We start from the raw sequence: 24,129 nt of genomic DNA on the forward strand, positions 1-24,129 counted from the left end.
TATTTTACTCGTACAGATAATTCACAGGTAAATCGAATTGAAACATTAGACAAAAAATATATCTTTCCAGAAATTAACAGCTATGACTACTACATCAAAACTAAAAATATTTTCAAATTTCTATATTAATAGGGTTTTGCTTATCCCTAGCAAAATGTTTGATCGCCGCTCACCATTTTTTGAAGAAGCTCAAAAATAGGCCTAGTTGCCAAACAGGAACGGATTTGTGAAATAGACTAGATAGAAAAACAAATTTAAACCTGAAGCATCACACTTAGTAGGTATTTATAGTTGATATATCGTAATTTAATCCTTTTATAATACCTCCCAGATAAAATAAGCTTCACTTTTTGTTCATATTCGCCAATTTTAGGCTAATAATGGACCTGGTCAATATTTTATAACTGATTTAGGACAAGGTGAATATAGCCTACTAATCGATTCATTTTGTATGCTACTTCTGAATATACTAATTTAGTCACTATATCAAATATTCTAAATGTCTCTTGTGAATGACCTTCATGCCTTCCTTAACTCTGCAGTAATCCTGAAATAGGCTAGACAGAAGCTTTATTTATAATGAAATAATTATTCTTGATAAAAATTCATTTTGAAAATTGCCTAGGCCCATTATACTTTATCACAACTTTTTAACTAGAAAGGTTATAAATTCCCTAAAGATATGGCTGTAGAACAGAAAATAATTTAGGAATTAAATTTGGTAAAATTCTAGTTAATTGACTTCTTGCTATCTCAGAAACGGTTTAGGTTATAAAAATGAAACTTTCAGGGATGAATCTACAGACTAAAGTATGTCCCAGGAAGGTATTTTGAAGCAACTAGGCTATCTCCACTCCTTCTCCCTCTAGAGGGCCCTGACCTTTGATGACCTTTACAAATATAGGCCTATTTGCTATAAAAGTGAAACCTTGCAAAATAGATCTTCTGGTTAGTTGAAATACAACAAAATTGTTTTAAGCTTCATAACTTTGCTCAATTCCGTTTTATGAGGTTTTAAAGATATGCAAATACATTTCCTAAATTTAAAAAAAAAACATTGATAGGGCTCAAAATTCTACTCAAATAACATGAATTGTATTTTCAGAACTAAAGGCAGAGAAAAAGCAACTAGTAACTGAAAATTAAGGTAAAATGTTGTTTTTTCAAAGTTTCAATAGGTACAGACCTGTCATGTAGGCAAATTTTAGGAGCCTCTAGAGGGAGAAGGAGTGGAGGTCAGTACTTTAAATACATTCCCGGGACATACTTTGGCCTGTAGACCCATCCCTGAAAGTTTCATTTTCCTAACCTAAACCCTTTCTGAGATAGCAAGAATTCAGTTAACTAGAATTTTACCTTAAATTTAACTGTTGCATTACATTAATTACTTTTGCAAAAACTATAGCCTACAATAAAAAACTGATTTAAAAAATCAACATTTTCATAGGCCTATAGCCTAGGCCTGTTACCCTAATTCATTCTCAGTTTCAATTTTTCACTGAACAGGTTTAACATTGCCCCAAAAGTGATACAATTTCTTGTTATTTTATTCTTAATATATAAGAAGGACATATCCAAGAAACAATTTTGATGCACAGTTCTCCTCAATCATGTTTTTATTTGCTATAATTTAGGCAAATGGTAAAATTCTAGTTGGTCATAGTCCATTGAAATTAGAATTGAAAAGGGAATAGTTGTGGGAAAAGTCAAGTCATGGCCAATTGTAGAAAAAACCAAGACAGATTGTCCAATTAAATGGGCATCAAGTGCAAGGTTAATTTTACCTCTTTGATTGCTGTTGTTACTGTCTTCCACTTATGCTACACCTCTCATGCATGTCATTCCAGAATGCCAAACTAGAGTCAACCTGTTGAGGTTCTACCTTGTCTTTTTGCAATTATAATTGCCAAATTGCAAACAACAAAGGCAAATTGTTTATATATAGTCCAATTTGCCTATATATATATCTTTATCTTTGTTTAAGATCCTATTGCCTTTATGTTGCCTGATTTCTGTCATTGTTTGTCATGCCTGCACACTTGCAGCTCACCTTTTTCTGACTAGTGCCACATTATTTGACTCTTTACTTTGGGTAGTATTTACCATCCCACTGATATTTCTTTATCTTTGTTTATTACCTTAAATCACAGCTTGGAGCGATATAAGGATTATCCATCCTTGTGATGCTCCATGAGAAAAAAAAAAGAATTCATTTGGTGTAGATTGTGGCTGTTAGATTAGACTTTTGTGGAGGACTCTGCAGCTTCCCAATTGTAAAGGAACTCCTGGCAGAGCCATTCCCTATAAAGGTGGGACTTGAACATGTCAATTGAAGTAGCAGAAACTGTTTCTTCAGAGAGCTGGTTCCACATATTGATGATTCTTTGGCTGAAGAAGTGGCTTCTATGTCTACTCGTGGAACGCTGCAGGAGAGCTTCAAAGAATGTCCTCTAGTACCAGAATTCACCAGAATCCCATCACCTACAAGTGTACTATGGATTTTGTGTCATTTTTAAAGGTATTGTTTGTCTCTGTTATGTGAGATAATATGGGTGATTCCTCTTTCCTTTTGAATTCTTCTATTCTTAATTCAGTTATATTTGATCAACCAAGTAGTGCTGTTAAAGAAGAGGCACACACTTTTGACCCTCTCCTTGAATCTATGGTTAGTTCTAGCTGCAATTATCACATCACCATTGATTATTGTGATAACATTATGCCCTCACTCTCTTCAAATAGTTGCTTTAATGTATTTTGCTTGAATGTGCATGGGATAAGATATAAGTGGGACAGTCTTAAATCATATTTGTGGTCTGATAATTCTTGCCCTTTTGATGTCATAGGCTTGACAGAAACATGGTTATCTGATAGTGATAATTTTACAGCTTATGATATGCATGGTTATATTGCTATTCATGTCCCTAGAATGGTAACAAAGTGTTCTGGGGGTATTTCTTTGTTTATAAAATCTAATATTGAATTTTGTAGAAGATCTGACCTTGAATCCTTGTTTACATCAGTGGTGTCTAATAGTAGGACAGTTTATTCTCTTGTCATTGATCTGAAAAGCCAGTTTGCATGTGATACTGTTTGTTTGTTTTATAAGCCCCCTCCTTTTCCAACACATCTGTTCTGTGATTTGCTTGATCAGCTTTCTGGTGTGGGACTTTCTCTAAAAAACAGATTTGTGTTTTGGGAGACTTTAATTATAATATGTTAAATGTTGGATCAAATGATGAATGTGACCATCTTTTTGATGTATTTTCTTTTTCAGGGTTACTTCCTTCAATTTTTTTCCTTCTTGTGTTGACCCTTCAAGAAATTCTGCCACTTTAATAGATAATATTTTCACTTCTCATTCTCCTAATTTGAAGTCCTCTTCTGGTCTTGTTTTCTCTGATCTTTCTGATCACTTCTCTATTTATCTATCACTATCTGTGCCTAAAACAGAGATTACTGTGGACAAGAAAGGCAAGTCTTCTTTTAGAACTTTTACAGATAAAGAAATTTCTAATTTAATATGTGGTCTTCAGAGTAATGATTGGTCTAGTGTTCTTGAAGCTAATGATGCTGATTGTGCAACTAGATTGTTTTTGTATCATATGGGAACTTGTTTAGGGGGTTTTGTTTAGCAAAAAAGCTGTATTTTTTGCATTAAATTAATGGGTGTAAGAAGAATTTGTGCAAGGTTTGGACTGTAATTAATGAAGCTCTCTCACGCAAGAAACTCAAGCAATCTTCCCTATGTCTTTATAGGAAAGCTGATGGATCTGTTGTGGACGAAAAATCCTTAGCAAGTGCCTTCAATTCATATTTCACCACACTTCCTTCAGTTCTCATTCCACCCCCAAGTAGAGTAAGTTGTTTTCCCTTGACAGAGAAGTCTTTTTTCCTTTCCACATGTAGTACTACTGAGATTTCTAGTATTATTTCTCAACTTCCAAGCAGTCATTCAGTTGATAGTTTTGGTTTGAGTAATAATGTCCTTAAAAAAGTCAGTCAGTTTGTTTCTCATCCCATCTTACACATAACTAACTTCTCTCTTTCTTCTGGTATTTTTACTCATTGCATAAAAAAGGTGATTCATCTCTAATTTCAACTACAAACCTATTTCTCTTCTTCCCGTCATCCCAAAGGTTGTTGAAAAAGTAGTGTATTGTAGACTCTCTTCATTTGTATTTAGTACTAATTCGACTGCTGGAAATTCTCTCATCACTAACCATCAGTATTGTTTTCGTCCCTCATTCTCTACCTTGCATACACTTTCTGATGCAACAGAGTTTGTGCGTGTTAATCTGGACAAGGGCTTGTGTGTTTTGGGTCTATTTCTTGACTTTTCAAAGGCCTTTGATATGGTTGACCACAATGTTCTTCTATCTAAACTATCATTATTTGTAGTACATGGAGTCCTACTAGAATGGTTTAGGTCCTACCTCTCAGAGAGATCTCAATATTTTTTGGTTAACTGTACTTCTTCCTCTACTTTGTCTGTATTGAAAGGTGTCCTGCAAGGCTCTGTGCTTGGACCACTTTTGTTTCTGATTTACATTAATGATCTTGTTGATGGTCTTCATCCCCATGTTCACCCTGCTCTTTTTGCTGATGACAGTAACTTTTTCATTGCTGCTGTGGACCTGCCATCTGCCACTTCTATAGCACAAGGTCTTCATGATAAAGTAAAGGATTGGTGCTGGTCAAATGGTATGGCTCTTAACAGCCAAAAGAGCACCATTGTCAACTTTAGGACCCCTTACCATATGAGAGACATACAGGAGCCAATCACCCTGACTTTTGGGAACAATATTATACCACAAGCTACTATGGTGAAATTTCTTGGTGTGTATCTTGACTGTTTTCTTTCTTTTAAACTGCATATAACTCCCACCCATTCCTTAATCCTCTGCCAGTCTTCAATGTTGCACTGAAGGACTTCAATGTCCTTTCTTACTCCTGATATTATGGTTTCTCTTTATTGTGCTTTTGTTTATCCTTACCTTTCTTATTGCTGCTCTATCTGGGGTAATACTAATAAATCTCTTCTCTGCTCACTTCAAAGAGCCCAAAATAGGGCAGTGAAAGCTACTTACTTTTCTTCTCCCTTGTCTTTACCCTTCCTCTGATCCTTATAACGATACTGGAATAGCTCTGCTGGATCATATTATAGGTGAAAGTACTCTTTATTTAGTGCATTCTGCTTTTCTAGGTACTCTCCCACCGCCCCTGCCCCATTTTGATCAATGTTTTTTTTTTATCACATTTTTTTGATCAAATGAAGCATTACCTGTCAGAGGCTGGTGTCATCCTATTTGCAGATGACACTTTGCTCTTTCTAGCTGTGCCTTCACTTGATGTTTTGTATAATAAAATTCATAATGGTGTCTCTGAATTTCTAACTTTTTCTCAACAAAATTTGTTAACCCTAAACTTTTCTAAAACTTTTTTCATGATATTCTCTAAATTTTCGTCAAGTGTTGGCAATGATCAAAGTATGGTTCAAGGAAATGTGATAAAAAGAGTAGCAACAACAAAATATTTGAGGTTTTAATTGATGAAAACCTGTCATGGAAAAACCATTCAAATGCTATAGCTGAAAAATTAAGCAGAGGTCTTGGGGTGATGCAAAGAATTAAAAATCTAGTCCCAAAAAAGATTCTAAAAATGATTTATTTTTCAATATTTTGTCCATATATTAGGTACAGATGCTCTATATGGGCAAGTAATTTTGTAACATGTTTCAAAAGAGTACAAAAACTTCAGAATAGAGCTGTAAAATTATTATCGGAATTTTAGATTCTGATGATGTTCCTGCTCATGAGCATTTAAAAAAGAATAAGTTAATGGATGTATCCCAAATTCATGATTACCAAGTTGCGATTTTCTTGTATAAATATTTGAATCGCCTGCTCACCCCTGCTTTTGAAAATCTTTTTACTTTTAATAGAGACCATCATGATCATAATACAAGAAAAACTGATAATTTAACTCATGAGTTTAGGAGTACTACTCAGGCATCTTTTGTGATTCGCCATTATGGTCCCCATGTTTGGAATATTTAGCCTGAGGGTGTGAAAAATGTGCCTAGTCTTCGGGCTTTCAAGTCATGGGTAAAGAAGTTTCTTTTATCTTGTGAATAATTTTGATGTAAGGCGTTCCAGGTTGTCATTCTATTCAAGGCATTTCCCTGATTTACCTCCTGTTAATTTTTTTTCTGTTTTCTTGTCTTTTTCCTCTTTCTCTTTTTTTCCTTTCTTCCTTCATCAGTTGAGTTTCTTTTGTATTGAATAGCGTGATATGAATGTGGTTTTAATTAGCTGAGGTTGATAACCTCACTTGCCCTTACAAGCTTATTGCCTTTCTTGGCAGGCAAATGGCAAATAATGTTTGTTTTCTTTTCTTAATAAATGTATATCTCATATCTCTTTAAGGTAAACACCTTTGATGGATAAGGACCAATATTATATCTATAAGTTTTAATTAAAATCTCTGTTGTTGATGAAATCTCTCTTGTTGTTTCAGAACTTGATGGCAGACATCCTCAGATTTTAGAGATTTTGACAATTTTTTTTTTACATTCAAGATGGATTGAAGATTCTGGATGTTTTCTTTAGCCCTTCACCTAGTTTTCTCTAGTGTTTGTAACCAATTTTAGATGATTTTTTTTGTATGTTGGTTGTGAGCTTCTTCCTTGATGAAGTGCCTGTACACAAAATATTAGTCCTTGTCTTCCTTCATGTTACATTCTAACCAGATAAATTTGTGATAGCGTTTAGACAAAAAAGTATCTAAGGCTGCTGGCAAAGTTTTCTTTTAGAATATTTATATAGGGGTCAAAGGGTCCAGATTACAGAGTGCCCAAGTTGCTTCTTTTTCTGATTACCAGCAGTTTCTGATGAATCAAACATAACTAATTCTAATATTACTCCTAAATCAGCTGCTTCCCCTTTGGTAGTTGGATTAAGACATTTTTCTTGTATTTCTGTGGCTTTTATATAACTTCTTAGGGTATCCTCTTTTGATGTACTTGGTGTTGCTCCAAGCAATGCTAGGACTTCCATTTGCCTCCTTTTCAGTACTGTAGATGTTGTTGAAGTTACAGGTTTTTTGAAAAATAACCAGATATCTTTGAATTTTCTCATGTTTAACTAAAAAAAGAATGGTTTATCAAAACATGACCCAATCAAAACTAAATGTCACTTGTGTAAGAATGTTGGTGCAGCTACTGCTATTCACCTTCCCTAAATCACCTTAATCCATCTGAAAGCTTTAAGGTCTTTCAGACCTGTAGTGCTCTTGAGCTGATGACTGCCAGTCGAACCTCCAATGCTTCTTCTCCCACTCTTTGTCAAGTTGGTTTTTGAAGGACTGGATGGAGGGAGCACTGACAGTTGAATCTTTCAGTTGATTCCAATGATATATGGCTCTTCTCGAGAAGAATGTTAGGCATGTTTTCGATTGGGAGCTTGAATTTGGTAGCTTCTTGGAGTGTCCTCTTGTGTTGTGCTGGTTGGTATTGAGATTAAGATTGCTGACTTTTCGTTGTGCAGCTTGTAAGTATTGGTCTTGTAACTATTGGTCATGACTTTCAAAATAGACAGGCAATCGAACATAATAAGGGATAATGGTGGGAACCACAAAGGTGTAATAAGAAAAGCTTTTGACCACAGTTAGAGTAGAAACACTCTCAGAACAATGTAAACATCAAGTAACAAAGGGTATGAGTAAACTAAGTGGACATTGCCTATTGAGAGATGCAAAATAAAATGATAGATAAATTTTCTTTCAGCTCGTCCTTTGCTTCCAAACATTATTAACAAAGTTGAAATATTACTCGCTGTCCCAAATACCTATGTGGTCCTATATTTATAATAAGGAGTTCAAGGTCATTCTGTACCGCCTTTCCACTTGCACAAAATGAAGCAAGTGCCTCAAAATGAAAAAGTACACTTTTCCTAGAACAAACTTCCATTTTTGTTTCTGGGGAAAATTTATTTACTGCTCCTTAGATATTTTTAACTTTGTATTATGTATGAATATATATTATCTATTGTACTCATATATATGTACAGAGTCATTTTTGTATTATCCACCCAAAGCTATTCCTGGGGTTAGTAGTACTTTAAGAAGGCTTTGCATTCTTAATTTCTACCAAGACTTGATGAAAAATTAATTACAACACTCTCTACCTGACTCAAATATAAGCAAGAAAGTGAAAAATTTGATCAAAGTGGGCAGTCCCCCTGCTGTGGTGCCCAGGGTAGCTGACTCGGTTGCCCCTCCCCCTTCCCTACAGGAATGGTTCTGCTCCCACCTCCTTAAATTTTTGTGTCAGTTTAAGCCAAAGAATGAATTGAAAAAAAATCCCAGTTTCAGGTATCACATATAAATACAACCAACTTTCAAAAGGCTCGCATTCTTAATTTCTACTGAGTACTTGATGAAAAATTAATTACAACACTCTCTTCCTGACTCAAATATAAGCAAGAAAGTGAAAAATTTGATCAAAGTGGGCAATCCCCCTGCTGTGGTGCCCAGGGTAGCTGACTTGCTTGCCCCTCCCCCTTCCCTACAGGAATGGTTCTGCTCCCACCTCCTTAAATTTTTTTGGTGTCATGTCAAGAAAAGATTTAAATACAACAGCTATAAAAGTAGTTGTCAGACAATATGTCTGTATATAGTGTTCCAAAAGTGTGGAGAACAAAAAGTATTTGTTTCTTAAATGGAATACCTGGTACATTATCTAGGCTACTAAACAAGATTTCAACAAAATGCCAATTTTTGAGCATCAATTGGTACAACCAGTAAATAAGAAAATTGATTCATGTGTTGGTTGAGGTGAGTGTGAGTATGTGTATGGAAGCATAATGAATTATAGAGTATGAGTGTAGGATTCCTTTAATTTAGCTATAAATATATTATTTTTATAATTCTTGATTAAATCTTTAGTAGAGGTGGGGGAGGGGTGGAGGAGTCAGGGTTTTTTGTTTGTTTGTTTTATTTCTCCCAGAAAGTGTATTAGTAGTTGAAGTGTTCTTTTTTGTGTTGTCTCAAACATGCTAGTATCTATCAGGACCTATTTTGATAATGAGAGGTAATGTTTAGCTTGGTTCTGTATGCCAAGATTTCAGTGTTTTTTTGTTTTTTTTTTTTGTGTGTGTGTAACCCATTTGTAAAAAAAAAATAATCTTACATAACTTATGAAAAACAAAGATAGGAACGTGCAAACCATTTTCCTTGGTTTTTCACTATTAAAGTTCTGTTGACTGCCAAAGTGTCAAAATTGCTCACTTCCAATTGTAAAAATCTTGTAAACAGTCAAAGATAGATATAGAACATTCAACATAAAAAATATCTAGAATTTTCTGTAGAGTCTAGAATGCAATAATACACATGGTGTTCCATTTGAAACTATTCATTTTTGTTCTCCACAATTTTTGCAACACTTGTATAAGATAAAAATGTTTTTCTGAGAACTACTTTTCCAGCACTATAATTTTCCTATTGACAAGTTTTCTCTCTATTATGTCGAAAAAAGTTAAGTTGGGTGGAGAAGTGCAAAAAATGATCCAGTAAAATATTTATCAATCTGTAGTGTAAATTCTTGCAGTGGCAAATCTGTTGTAGGTGTTGTTAATAAGCAAAAGAACAGGTATTGAAAGATAGGACACCTAACATCAACAAAGTGTATTAATGTTATACACAAAATAAGAGTAAAAATTTCAAGAAAGTAAGACTACATTTTTCTAAAAAAAAATCAATATAAAAGTAGTCTCACCCTCCGGAATTCACACGAGTTTTTTTATGTAGTTCTTTTTAGAAAAAATATTTTAGATTATACATAGACATTTTTTTTTCCAACTCTGATCACCTTTATTGTGACAAGAAGGAATAATCTTGAAGAATTCTTGTCTGTTGTGACTTATACAACAGACAACAGACTGTTTTATTAAGACGTTTCCTTTGGAAGAGCACCTCTTCTACACTGTTACCCAAGAGTTTTAACAATCTTTTATAGCAAATAACGTTAATTTATCAAACAGGGGGGTATGAAAAACATCTTTCTAGGCATTTTCTTTTATGAAAGTAAGAAAGGAGAAAACATTTCAAACGTATTTTGTTTTCAAGAGGGCGCAAATTTTGTCCTGGTCTTGAGAAGGTATAGGGACTTGAGAAGGCATAAGGGCTTGAGAAGGCATCAGCCCTACTCATGTTAATTTTTGCTCATTCTGTGTTTGACTCAGCTGTTTATTGTTATTTCTGTGCGTTTTCAGTTTTGTTTATTTATTGATAGTGATTTTGTGGTAGTCTTATGCTTGGAAGATTATCTGACTTTATTTTTGCTCATTCTCAGCTTAATGGAGCTCTTTACTTTTCTTTGAATTACTTTTCTTGTGGGAGAAGTTTTTTTTAAGTTAGTTCATGTTTGCTTGTTATTGACATAGCCTTTTCTTGGAAAAAATAATATTTTATGTCTTTTCAGTTTTTTCTATAAGAATTCCATAGTATGGGTTGCTATTTGTATGCTGGAGAAACTTTTTCAACAATTTTTGATCCTGACACAAACAGTATTTTTTTTATTAATTCTATAGCTTCTGCAGTTGACCTGAAAAACAAAACTTCCTTGGAAGTTTTATGGAAATCATTCCCAAAATGGAAATCATTCCCAAAAGATTCTATCTATGCTCTTTGACAACCTGGATACACTTGCACTCTTTTTATTTATATAAGTTGTAAGAGCAGAAGTTGTAAGGTATCCCCGGTAGAAGTAGAAGTATTCCCAGGAGTTTCAGCTTCATTTGTTCTCAATATATTGCTGATATGTCTAATTGGCAACCATTTAACACGAAACAGGAAGGGTGTGCGAAAGCACAGGATGGCTGGCCCCCAACCCCCCCATTGCACTTCCTGGCTGAAGGGCCAAGAAACAGAGATCAGCACCGCCGGTACGGACTGTAAAGTCTAATGCCGTATCCTTTACCTTTTTTTTTACTTTATTTAACACGAAGCTATTTGATTTATATTTAAAGAAACATTTAGTTTTAAAGCATAATGGGTCAATTGCATAATTGTGGGAGGTTGAAATGCTTAATATCCCCAAAGACATAGTTGATGGACCTTTCGACTATGCTGAACAAAATGGTTGTCTCAAAATTTTTGACTGGATGGGTTTGGAAAATGAATGGGCTTGAGAGAAGGGCTGCTTGTCCTCCAATCTCTTTTTACACTTAAAAAGGGCACCAGACACTCGCGCTGTAAGTGGAGCGTAAGGGTGAGGACTTTCTCCCTTCATATATCTAGTAAAAACACTTTAAACAAGTAAAAACAGAGTGCAATCATTAAAAATATATTTTGTATTCAGTAAAGTGCAAATTATGTTCGGGTCTTGAGAAGGCATGGGGGTTTTCAGCCCTACTCGTGTTAATTTTTGCTCGTTTTGAGTTTGACTTGGTTATTTATTGTATGATTTAAATAAAAAAAAATGTTTTAATTTTTTTAACTTTAATAACTTAAAAATATTAAAACTTTAAGGAATATATATCAGTATATGTATAGTAAACTGACAATCCACAGCCATTTTTTTCAGTAAAGTGTAAATTATGTTCTGGTCTTGAGAAGGTATGGGGGCTGTTAAAGATATAATTTCCAGACCTTTCAAATACACTGTACAAAATGGCTATCCAAAATTTTGATTAAATGCGTTTTGGGCATTGATGACGTGGGTGGGGAAGAGCTTGTTGCCCTCTAATCATTGATGACTAATAAAAAGGCATCAGTTCCCTTTCAAATCCCAATCGAATGAGCCTTTTTCTAAGTTTCTAGGACAACAAATGGTCATGTCAAAATTTCTATCACATGCATTACGGGAAAATACGAGGTTTGGAGGGGTGGGGTTTTACGTGAGAGGACCTTTCCATGGAGGAATTTATCATGGGGGAAGAGAATTTCTATGATGGGGGCGCTGGATTTTCCGGCATTATTTAAAAAAAGAATGAGAAATTAATAAGTTTTTTCAACTGAAAGTAAAAAGAGCATTAAAATTGTAAATTATACTACACTGTAATTAACTCACCAGGATTGGTAACTATCCTAGAGCACCCATCTTTAAAGTACCAAGAACAGTGAAAATTACTTCAGATTTTTTAAATTGATTAAGGGGAAACTGGCATATTCGACACCTCATATGGCCTATATTTGATCCCAACACCCGGGGTACTGGGATCAATACAACCAGCTTCTTTTTTATATCTCCTTGTCTTAGGTTCGTCCTGCCTATATGCATGCAAAACAAGTTTCATGCAGATGAGAGACAGAACATATTCGAGTCATTTTTTCGGAGATGGGAGGGGGGTCATAAATCAATACGACTTTCTTTTCTCAATACTTTTTGTCTCTCCCTGTCAGTTTAAGCCAAAGAATGAATTGAAAAAAAAATCCCAGTTTCAGGCGTCACATATAAATACAACCAACTTTCAAAAGGCTTTGCATTCTTAATTTCTACCGAGACTACAGAAATCAGCTGTATCAATCACAAATCAATACTAGCAGAATTAGTTTTAAAATTTTATATTTTAAGTTTTGATATTTATATTTTATGATTTTTTATTTAAATTTTTAGATTTTAAGTTTTAAATTTTGTTTGCTGCCTTATTTATTCTGTTTTGCATGAAATTCAAATTTCTGCAGCTTTAGCTAGTACATTTCTTTTCACTGATGGAGAGCTTTATTCTCGTTGGAGCAAAGTTAACCTCAAGTATATTTCAAGAACAAGTCATATTTGACGATATATTTAGGAGACTTTAGGACAGATACAGACAAATGTTGTACCGGTTTACTGACAAAAGGAATTGATATAACTGTATAGTTATTATATGATATAATTGATATACTGTATAACTGTATATGTAGGAATTGATATAACTGTATTTGATTCACAAATGTTCACCCCTTAATAAAGCTATGTTGACCGTGTCTGCATGTAACTCTAAGGTCAATTAGGAAATATCTGTGTGATTTTTCAAATATGAATTAGGAAAAAGAAGTTTTTTTCTTTTCAGTCATGATTGACCCAACAAAATTTGATTCCCTTGGCGCAGGGACTGACAGTTGTTAGTTCAAACTAGTCAAGGATGAGAAAAGAGTTTATGGCCTATTTACAGGTCCCTCAACACCCTCTCCTCTCCCAAGAAAAACAGGCCCCCCTTATCCCCATAAAAATATTTAAAAGTTATTTGACAGCTGGAAAAAGTTTTGGGTCCTTTTTGGCTCCTGTTTTAGAGGGGGGACTGTGACTCAAGACTTATCTTCTTGTGTTAGGGCCCACTTGGTCAAGGGACTTGCAGTTTTAGGTTTAGATCTGTTGAGTAAAAGAAAGAGTTTGTTGGCCCTGTTTTGGTTCCAATTTTCTAGTGAACCATTTTTTTGCATTTTGCTGTGAATTTGAGTCCCCTTAGCCTGAAAGCTTTCAGATATAAGCTTCAAACGAGTAACAAAGCGTTTAGAAAATTTTTAAGGGGCCAATGACCCACATAAGATTTTTTTTTGGGACCTCAGCCCAAGGACCTAGGATTTCAAGTTTTGAGTCTTTCAGAAAAAAATTCGGTCCTTTGTTGTGCTCCATTTTGGGGGGAGTTGATATTTATTTTTTCCATTTATTTTCTTTTACGTTTGACCCTCCTTAGCCCAAGAAACTAAAGATAGAACTTTCAAGCTAATCGGAAAAAAATTGGCTGCCTGTGCACCCAAACATTTATTTTTGTACATTAGTTCCTCTTGGCTCACGGACTTATGATTGTATGTCTGAAACTGATCAGGGACAAAAAAGTTCATAAAACAATTCCTGTTGTTTAAAAAGATTACTCGAGGGACTAGGGGTATGGTATCATCCCCTAATCCCGGATTGGATCTGTTGACTACTCTGCACAAAATTACAATTCCAAATTTTTGATTGGGTGTCTTGTACATGGCTTTCTACTAAGGCAACGTTAGAGCACTGCTTCATAAACCTGTTTGTGAACAACAAGTATTTTGCATAATTCAGGGCCATTGCTCCTGAGGCTGTGGGGGAAACGTTGACCCCAAGGGCATACTTTAATCTGTCATCATTACTGAACAGAATGGCCATCTCAAATTTTTGTCTTATACCATAAGGGCTACAAGGGTGCTCAGAGGCAAAAGGTCGCTGGTTGCTCTCTATTCATTTTTGCCCTTTAAAAGGGTACTAGAACTTTCTTTCTTAAATCGAGTGGATCCCTTCCCATGCCTTCAACCCTCCCCACTCCTTCAAACCACTTCTGTTTAAAATGGTTTGAATGTTTTGGTGTGGAGCCATTCATTACCACGTACAATCTTAAGTTCTTCATTACCGGATATCGTATCTTTAATACATTAAAGTACTTTTGTTTGAATAGACTGTCTTGTTTTGTTTTAGTTGTATTGCTTTTGGATGACCCTTTATTGCAAAGAGGGACATCATTTATTGCAAAGAGGGACATTGTAGAGTTACAATTATTACTCCTCCTCTTGAACGTTGACGTCAGGTCATAAATACTAAGAACCAAAGAAACGTAAAAAAATTGACACTAACATACTAATTTTTTAGCCAATTTATTGGCTGTTTTTTTTTGTTTATTTTATCAATGAAGATGTAAAATTCCATATTCCTTGAAAACTATTGCCAAGGGTAATAGGCTTTTTTCAAATTAGTAAGCCATTAATAAGGAGCGACATTAAAACTTAAAACGAACAGAAATTACTTCGTATATGAAAGGGGCTGCTTCCTCATCAACGCCCCGCTCTTTATGCTAAAGTTTGACTCTTTCTCTCAACTCTTCTTTTTAAACAGTGAAAAATTTTATTGTAAAGAGCGGGGCATTGATGAGGAAGCAGCCCCTTTCATATACGAAGTAATTTCTGTTCGATTCAAGTTTTAATGTCGCTCCTTACTTTCAGTTTAAAAAACTTGTTTTTTTTATTTGATTTCTGAACGTTTTTGAATCAACGCATGTTTTGATTTTGGCTCTCCTCAGAGGAATAATTAAAACGAAATTTGCATTTTTTTTTGGCTAAATGGCTTTCTCATAGTTTTGATCGAATGATTTTGAGAAAAAAGGAGCGGGGGAGGAAGCCTGATTTCCCTCCGATTTTTTGGTTACTTAAAAAGGCAACTAGAACTTTTAATTTTTTACGAATGTTTTTATTAGTAAAAGATAAACGTAACTTATAAATTAGCTTACGTAACGAACTTTTGTATTCTCATGTTTTTATTAAATATATGAGGGAGTTCACCCCCTCGTCAGTACCTCGCTCTTTACACTAAAGCTTAAATTTTGTCCCAATTCATTAAGAATGACCCCTGAATCACAAAAGCCGTAGAATAAATAGTTGAAATTACTAAAAATACTTTTAGCGTAAAGAGCGAGAGGAGGTGAGCCCATCATATGCGTAATAATTTCTGTTCGTTTTAAGTTTTAATGCTGCTCTATACTTCCAGTTGAAAAAAACTTTTTCATATTTATTTTTTCATTATTTTTTTTTAATAATGATAGAAAATCCTGCACTCCCTTCATGGAAATTTTCTTCCCCCATGACATATTCCTCGATGGAAAGTTCGCCCAACATATCCCCACCTTCTCAACCCCTCCCGCAAACCAAAAAATCCTCCTGAAAACGTCTGTACACCTCCCAATAACCATTACTATATGTAAGCACTGGTCAAAGTTTGTAACTTGTAGCCCCTCTCAGGGGACTGTGGAGGATTAAATCGTACCCAAAGACATAGTTATAAGGTTTTTCGACTACGTTGAATGAAATGGCTATTTCAGAATTTTGATCCGTTGACTTTGGGAAAATAATTAGCGTGGGAGGGGGCCTAGGTGCCCTCCAATTTTTTTGGTCACTTAAAAAAGGCACTAGAACTTTTCATTTCCTTTGGAATGAGCCCTTTTGCAACATTCTAGGACCACTTGGTCGATACGATCACCCCTGAAAAAAAAAAAAAAAAAAAACAATTTCTAGCAAAAAATACAAAATTCCACATTTTTGTAGATAGGAGCTTGAAACTTCTACAATAGGGTTCTCTGATACGCTGACTCTGATGGTGTGATTTTCGTTAAGATTCTGTGACTTTTAAGGGGTGGTTCCCCCTATTTTCTAAAATAAGGCAAATTTTCGCAGGCTCCTAACTTTTGATGGGTAAGACTAAACTTGATGAAACTTATATATCTAAAATCAGCATTAAAATGCGATTCTTTTGATGTAGAGTTTTTAGAGTTTTGGTTACTATTGAGCTGGGTCGCTCCTTACTACAGTTCGTTACCACAAACTGTTTGATAAAGATTTTGTATTTTTCGTTTTGAGAATAGGTTCTATTTACTCACCTACCACTGTCCTGAATGGCCTTGTATTCTTCTCTATGTAAGATCATATTCTTGTTTAAAAAAAAAAAAAAAAAGTTCTGTTCAATGATTTTTTTTCATGCTCGCTTTGTTTATTGTTTTTTTTTTGGCCATTGAAAACTGACAACTATTGGCCAAATCCTTTCAGTATTTTCTGATATTTTTCCTCTTTCTATTTGAAAAAACTAATTTAGTAACTTTTCTTCAATTGTTCCAACAATAGAACATTTTGTTATTTTCTTTCGAAATAAAACTCGAGATTCAAAGCCAAAAAGCTGTCTTTTACAGTCTGTCTGTTGCGCCAAGAATTCTTCACAACATAACAAAAAGTATAGGGGAATGCCCCTCCCTCCTTTTTTTTGCTTGGATCACACCTATTAAAATTGAATTGAAGGATACCAAATTAAGTACTGCAAGGAAAGACTGATTCGTGATTCTATACTGGTGATGTAACGCAATTTTGTTAAAGTTTGTGTTTTTCCTGCAGTTTTTAACTTTACTTTTTTATTCCAGGAATTCTCAGGTGGATAGTTTGTCTCAATTCCACTTAAAATGCCTCCAGCAGTAGAGACTCAAGTTCAACCTGTGGCTGATGATGAGAAGAAACCCAGTAATATCATTTATCCCCCACCCGAAGTTCGGAATATTGTTGACAAGACTGCCGGTTTCGTTGCAAAAAATGGTCCCGACTTCGAAAGTACGATTCGTCAGAAAGAGTCGAACAACCCGAAATTTAATTTTCTCAATTCCAATGACCCATACCATGCTTACTATCGAATGAAAGTTCGGGATATTTCAGAGAATAAAGTTGTTGAACCAGTTAAAGGTCCAGTTCCTCCACCAGGAGCTGTACAGGCGGCTACACAAGCAAGGCAAGCGGAAATTGTGTCAAAACTCGTAGCTGAACCTCCGCAGGTTCCAAAAGAGCCCCCACCAGCATACGAATTTATTGCTGATCCACCATCAATATCTGCTCTTGAGCTTGACATAGTGAAGCTTACTGCACAATTTGTTGCCAGGAATGGACGGCAATTCCTGACAAATCTTATGAACCGAGAACAAAAAAATTACCATTTTGATTTTTTAAAACCCCAACATTCACTATTCAACTATTTTACAAAGCTTTTGGAACAGTATACAAAGATTATGATCCCTCCCAAAGATTTGCTTAAAAAATTGGACGAAGAAAGCAATGAAAGAACTGTTATTTTAAAGCAAGTAAATAACCGTGTTGAATGGATCAAGCATGAAGAATCTGTTAAAAAGAAATTAGAAGATGAAGAGGAAAGGGAAAGAGTTGCTTATACTCAAATCGACTGGCATGATTTTGTTGTTGTAGAGACTGTTGATTACCAACCTGGAGAATCAGGAAATTTTCCAGCCCCAACAACGCCAGAAGAAGTAGGAGCCAGAGTACTACTCCAACAAAGAATAGAACAGGGTGAAGAAGTGGAAATGCAACTTGAAAGTGATGAGGAAGTTGAAGAAGAACCAGCTCCTGTTACCCCTCCTGAAACTACTGAAGATATGGAGGAATCAAGTGAATCTGAGGAAGAAGAAGAGGCAGAAAAAGAAAAAACTGCTCCACCTCCTGTTCCTCCTCCACCACCAAAACTAGCTTCAAAAGCTCCAGCTCCCCTTCCAGCTCCAGCGCCTCTTCCTCCTATTCCTGAAAAAGTTATTGTCAAAAAAGATTATGATCCAAAGCAGAAAACTATTATGCCTAAAACTGCTCCAGCGCCAGACGAATATCTTATCTCTCCAATTACTGGTGAAAAAATTCCTGCTTCTCAAGTTCAACAACATATGAAAGTTGGTCTGCTTGACCCACGGTGGGTAGAACAGAGGGATAGACAAATTGCAGAAAAGATGAATCAAGAGTCAGTTTATGCTCCTGGAATGGCAATTGAAAGTAGTTTGAAACAGCTCGCTGAGCGCCGTACTGATATTTTTGGTGTTGGCGTTGAAGAAACTGCCATTGGTAAAAAGGTTGGTGAAGAAGAAGTTAAGAAAGATGAAAAGGTTACCTGGGATGGTCACACTAGTTCAGCTGAGGCTGTGGCTCGTGCAGCAAGAATGACGGTATCTCTCGATGACCAGATAGCACAGATTCATAAAGTTAAGGGACTAGTTGCTGATGAATCTAAAGAAAAAATAGGACCAAAGATATCTGAGACTCCTGTACCCATTCCAGCCGCAGTTCCAAAACCTGCTCCTCCTGCACCAGTACCAGTACCAAGACCACCTCAGGTTCAGACTAGTTTAGGTTTTCCAATGATGGGTGCAATGCCAGTTATGCAACAGCCAGTCGTTGTTATGAATGTAGTTCGCCCTGGATTAATGGGAATCGCCCAACCAACACTGCAGACGCCTCTGCAAAGTTTTATGGCTGCAGCAGCCCAGCAACAACAGATGCAACAACAGGCAGCCGCTGCTGCCTCTCGTGAACAAGAAGAAGAACCTCCCAGTAAAAAACAAAAAACGGAAGAAAATCTAATACCAGAGCACATTTTCTTACAACGCAGTCGTGGAACTGTCAACATTATTGTTGTTGTACCAACATCTTCAGAGAAGAACGAATGGAAGCTGAATGGACAAACAATTCCATTAACTCTTCCTCTTACTGATAGTGTTGCAGTAATAAAAGCTAAAGTCCATGAAGCGACTAACATGCCACCTGGAAAACAAAAACTTGTTTGGGACGGTCTGTTCTTCAAGGATCAAAATAGTTTGGCATATTACAACGTTACAGATGGGGCTGTAATTCAGGTGCAAGTCAAAGAACGTGGTGGAAAGAAGAAATGAGATGTTTTATTTGTCATTTCTCTTTCTCTGGAATATATTTACGATCCTTAATTCCGAGGAAAAAGCATGTTGCTCTTAACAATTAAAAGCTTTTCCAACTGAAATTTTATTGTTATGAAAACTTAGCAGTGAAGAATGTTTGGTCACTTTGTTAGTGCTTTCAGCTATAGTAGAATGATTAGCAACCGATCAAGGTAAAATAATTTTAAAGGGAATTGTGTTCTGTTTATTTTTCGTAAAATCCTGTTTTGTTATTTAATATTTTGTATGTGTAGGTTGTTCATATACATAAATCCAGTGTTAAAATATATACTTTCATATGCACTCTAAAACGAGCTTAACTAATCAAGCTACAAACATGGAAATTTGTGCAAATTAGTTTCAGAACCATGAGAATGTAAATAGGCCTTAAATAAAAAAATGGACAAAAAAAGAAAACGAGGTGTCATAATAACAAGCTTGCAAGGGTCAAAGACCCAAGCAGCCGACTGTAGTATGTAGGAGGAGGAACTTGAGGCTATATGTGCGAGCGTAGAAGGCCCAAGCAAGCAAAGTAAGGTAAGTAACCTGCCCTTTTGCTATTAGCTTATATATATATAATCAGATTATGCTACTACTACTAAAAACTCATTTGTACCCCAAGTCGCCTGCACATGCTCCTCCTTCACTCCAGTAAGTTCCACCCGTAAAGCTTCTCTCGTTACTCCCTTTCACGAAGCCCAAATTTCCTTAAACCCTTTCTTAAGAAATTTTTTCATCACAGTCGTGGACTGTGGTTTGCCCAAAATTCATAGCAAAAAAAACGTGACTTTGCAATCTATCAACCTTCACCTGTGACATGTGTGTCATCTTAAAATTTATTTTGTTATAAAACTAGAAAGTGGGATGGACCACATTTTATGTACAGCTTAATGTTTGATATTTGCTCAGTCAAACGGGTACATAAAACTGTCCTTTAACAATTTCTTTGGGAAATATCTAGCACGTCTTTGTGGACTTTTTGAAGCAGCCACGTGTCAGAGCCACATTTTACCACGTCCACGTCTTTTCCCATAGTTTCCAATATTCAATCTTAGTACAAAGATTAGTCTTCCTATCTTCCAAACGTTTTCAACTGCGAAGAAACAACCTGCATCTTGACTATTATACTTTTTATGTCTTTGCTACATCCACCATCTTAGATAATGATGCTACCTAGATAATTCATGTTGTCTTCCTGATCGATTTTCTCGCTATCTAAAGTCACCTCTTCGTCCTCAAATATTCACCGACTTCAGTAACTGAGCCTTTTTAACGTTAATTTTGATTGTTTTCGACATTATTTTTCAGGCACCTAAACCCTAAAAGCCTCCGAAAAATCCTTCATGTCGCTAATATTTGTTTTTAGGACACTAAAAATCTGCCTGACCTTAGTCTAGGAAAGTGTTATCTTCCTAATTGATACGAGGGACCCTAATTCAAGAAATTGCAAGGAGAGGAATGTTTCTTTTCTTTTTTTTTGAAGACACAAAAGGATGTATTTTTCAAAATGTAAGGGAGGGACATTTTTTTCATTTATCTTTTTCAATAAAAATTTTAAATAATCTTGAGGGTGATTGTGGTCTCCTTACATTTTCTAATAGCTTTTGACTGCGCTACTTAGGATAAAATCATCAAAATAATACATAAAAAGGGATAAAACGCAACTCTGTTGAACTCCTGATTCCACACCTAACCAGCTACGAACTTCACTCACTACCTCAACTACAGCAATATTATTTCGGGCCTGCTACTTATTACTGTAACGTATCCGGTGCATCTTAGTTTATGTTATCTCGTGAACCATACAAAGATAGGACCTTCTCTAAAGCTTTTCTGTCAGCTTAATCAAATCCCTGTTCTTAATCTATAAAGCTAAGGGCTTAAGAAGTCGGATGATTCAGACGTTTCTCAATTATTGACCTATTAGCCTAAGAGACTGCTGGACGACATTCATAAAAAGGAAGTGTATACTGTTTTATGAGGATGGGAGAAAAATAGTTTACCCCATTCGCCCAAACTCTAGTTCCCTTACCTTCCCCTCCAAAAAATGAAAGCTTTTAAATCAGGGTATACTGACAAATCTAATTGGAAAATTCGAAACCTTATGGGCTTAATCTCTTTAAAAATCGAAATATGTACTCTTTTATAACGATGATTATCCTCTCCCATCCCCAGTACAATATTCGAAGCCACCTTACCTCACTTTACCCTCAACAAACTGAAGATCATCCCTAGAGCTTGTTGGACGACAGGCATATAAATGAATTGCAGCAAAGATTACCTGTCAGTAAAGATTAAGCCTTGGTTATTTCATCTGCTCCACTCCAAAAAAAAAAAATTCCGGATAGCTCTAAACTGGTCCCAGAGCCAGGAGACAGATGTACAAGTAGTTTCTACAGCTAACAAACTACTTGTAAAAATGGTCACCATTTAATGAAATCTTTGAAGTATCTACAATAAGAAATTGTCGCTTGCCATCAGAAAAAAAAAAACACTTACGAGCATCCAAAAACCAATTAACTGATCTGATTCCTGCTCTCCGGGGAAACTTTTGATTTATTTTCTAAAAGTGAGAGAAATATCATTTGATTGCGACAGTGCGTAACTATGATTTTCATTATTTTAATGGGGAGGTTAAAAATACAAACAGTGGATATAATCTCAGGAGCTTGTTCTCATTCATTTTAGAAAAGTGGGAGATGTGTTTCTTGATTGTTGAGGTCTTATTGATAATAAACAAAATACGTTCTATTGAACTGAAGAAAACGAAATAGAGGAGGACAAAAATATAGGAGGAGGAAGAAAATGAAATCCAAAGAGGAGGACGAATGGCAAGGAGAAAAAGCTTAAAAAATGAATGAAATAAGCGTAGGTGCCACTTTTTGGCCCAAATTAGGCAAGATTCATTTCTTTAGACGCCAGAGGTATTTGAGTTTGTTGAGCTTGCATCTTCTGAACATTTATTTAAAGGAAAATGCAACTGCAGCAGTCAATGGGCACTTGCAAAAAAATTCTATGGGGATATGTAAATGTTTTTCCAATGGCGGCGGGTGAGAATTTCAAAATAGCTCTTATTGCCAGAATCATTTTTTATATTTTAGGTTTTTCCAGAGGAGGAGGATGTATTTAAAGTTTGTCCAAAAAAGAGATCGAACTGCAATTAGACCTATTTCTTTGGTGTTCGTATTTCCTTATACGGAGAGATTGACATCACTCCAAATGTTATCAGGAAAAAATTTCTTTTCTCAAAATTGTTTTCTCGAGAAATTTTCATGAGAAAAAATTGTTTTCTCATGAAAAAATTTTGACATTAAAATATTCATTATACGTACTGGGTTCGCTGACAGCCCCCTCCCCAGTCTAGATGTCGGCCTTGCGTTCCTGTTGGTGTGCATCTCCATTTTTCAGACAAAAGACAAAAATGTAATTTATATAAATTTTCCCAACAGTGTACAAAACATGTAGCCTTTCAAAATAAAACAGTCAAAATCCTTATCAACGATTTCGGCGTTCATTCCTAAATTGAAACAACGAACCTCCTTTATCTATATTTCTTGGTGGTGCAGTGGAAGAACCTAATCTGCTGCTCCCAGGATACGTTCCAGTAGAAGTCGACGGCAACTGCATGCTCGGAGTGACTTGATTTGTTGAACGAGTTTGACTATCTCTCCTACTTAAAACGAAAGGCGACGCTAAGGGCATTTGTCTTCGGGCAGTAAATTGTATCCTTCGCTCACCAAGTTCAACAGGCTCCTCAGCAATTCCTTCTTCAAGTTCACGTCTTTCTCTATCCAAATCAAAACTTTGACTAAATTCCCCAAGCTGTATCGTACGACTGGAATCTCTTCGAATTGGTTGCTGAAAAAGACGTATATTTTGAAGTTCAACGTCTTTCTTAATATGAAAATACAAGCCGAAGCGGCCCTCGGGAATATTTATAATGGTTTATTTTATGCTTTTCATATCGCATCGCTAATTTTTCAGTGCGTCTAGCAATTCTTCTATCATCACTCAAAGAAACTCCCCCTAAAAATCGTAATTCCAGTCGCAAAATCGAAATTTTGACTAAATAGAAAAAATCAAATCGGAAACACTGCTGCGTCTAAAAAACCGTAAAATAATGACAAACTATGCTGTCAAATCCTACAAATTAATAGCATGCAATCTACGATTCAAATGCAAGAATGCTCGAAATTGCGTGCCTATTCACCCCCTTTTTTTTGAAATTCCTCTGTCCTAAAGGGTCATACAGCCCAAATTTTTGCCTAGCTGGTCTAGTCGTTTGGGAATGGATAATGAACAAACAGTGTGGATAGCCTCACAGCTAATTTGATTTATCTAAACAAGTGTATGACTTCATTTGAAACTTATCTTTTAGAAAAATCTTACCGAAGAATTGTTGGCACATTTAGGATCGGGGGCATGCCAAGGGGAAGGAGCTGAGCCCCTTTCCCACCGCTCAGAGGCATCATGTTAAGAGATGAATCGTTTATACTACAAAAATTTATTTTTTTTATGAATATTTTTAAAATTTTGGGAGGATTAATTTTGAAAAAACTATACTTGTGCATATTTGAGGAATTATTACACCTTTGAAGACCTTGTCTTTTTTTTTTGCTTGACAGATTTGCGTAGAATTAGTAAGCCCCCTTCCAAAAAATAGTAACTTGTAAGATTCATTTTTTATTTATGTATTGTAAAAATAATTAATCACTTTTTCATTAGCAAAGTAGAGAGACAAGTCCTAAAATCTATATTCACTTTCCCCTAGAAATAAATTCTGAGCTTTTCTATAAAAAAAAAAAAAATCACTTCACAGCCATTCGATTTCAAATCCATGTTATTTTTAGCTCTTTTATATTAGCTTTTCTGTCAAATAAATGAGCCCTTTGTTTCTCAGTGTGGGTAGTAC

The 24,129-nt window shown here is 35.5% G+C and overlaps 2 protein-coding genes across 4 annotated transcripts in view; one reads left to right on the forward strand and one right to left on the reverse strand.

Moving 5' to 3' along the window:
• The first annotated feature begins 6 nt into the window (after nt 1-6).
• LOC136036463 (splicing factor 3A subunit 1-like) lies at nt 7-19,520 on the forward strand. 3 transcript variants are annotated; one of them, XM_065718710.1, is made up of 2 exons: nt 7-27; nt 16,905-19,520. In XM_065718710.1, the coding sequence occupies exon 2, from the start codon at nt 16,944-16,946 to the stop codon at nt 19,194-19,196; it is 2,253 nt and encodes a 750-aa protein (XP_065574782.1). In that variant the 5' UTR covers nt 7-27; nt 16,905-16,943; the 3' UTR covers nt 19,197-19,520. The 3 variants fall into 3 exon arrangements, with proteins under 3 accessions (XP_065574782.1, XP_065574781.1, XP_065574780.1); XM_065718709.1 differs by lacking the exon at nt 7-27 and adding an exon at nt 164-277; XM_065718708.1 differs by lacking the exon at nt 7-27 and adding an exon at nt 167-281.
• A 3,097-nt stretch (nt 19,521-22,617) lies between these two features.
• The window catches only part of LOC136036465 (nibrin-like), a 36,864-nt gene continuing 35,352 nt past the window's right edge, over nt 22,618-24,129 (reverse strand). Inside the window, exon 9 of the mRNA XM_065718715.1 lies at nt 22,618-23,075. Within this exon, the coding sequence (XP_065574787.1) occupies nt 22,713-23,075 (363 nt within the window). The 3' untranslated portion in view covers nt 22,618-22,712. The remainder of the gene's footprint in view (nt 23,076-24,129) is intronic.

Source organism: Artemia franciscana, chromosome 15, assembly GCF_032884065.1.
Source record: "Artemia franciscana chromosome 15, ASM3288406v1, whole genome shotgun sequence".
Classification (NCBI taxonomy): Eukaryota; Metazoa; Arthropoda; class Branchiopoda; order Anostraca; family Artemiidae; genus Artemia; species Artemia franciscana.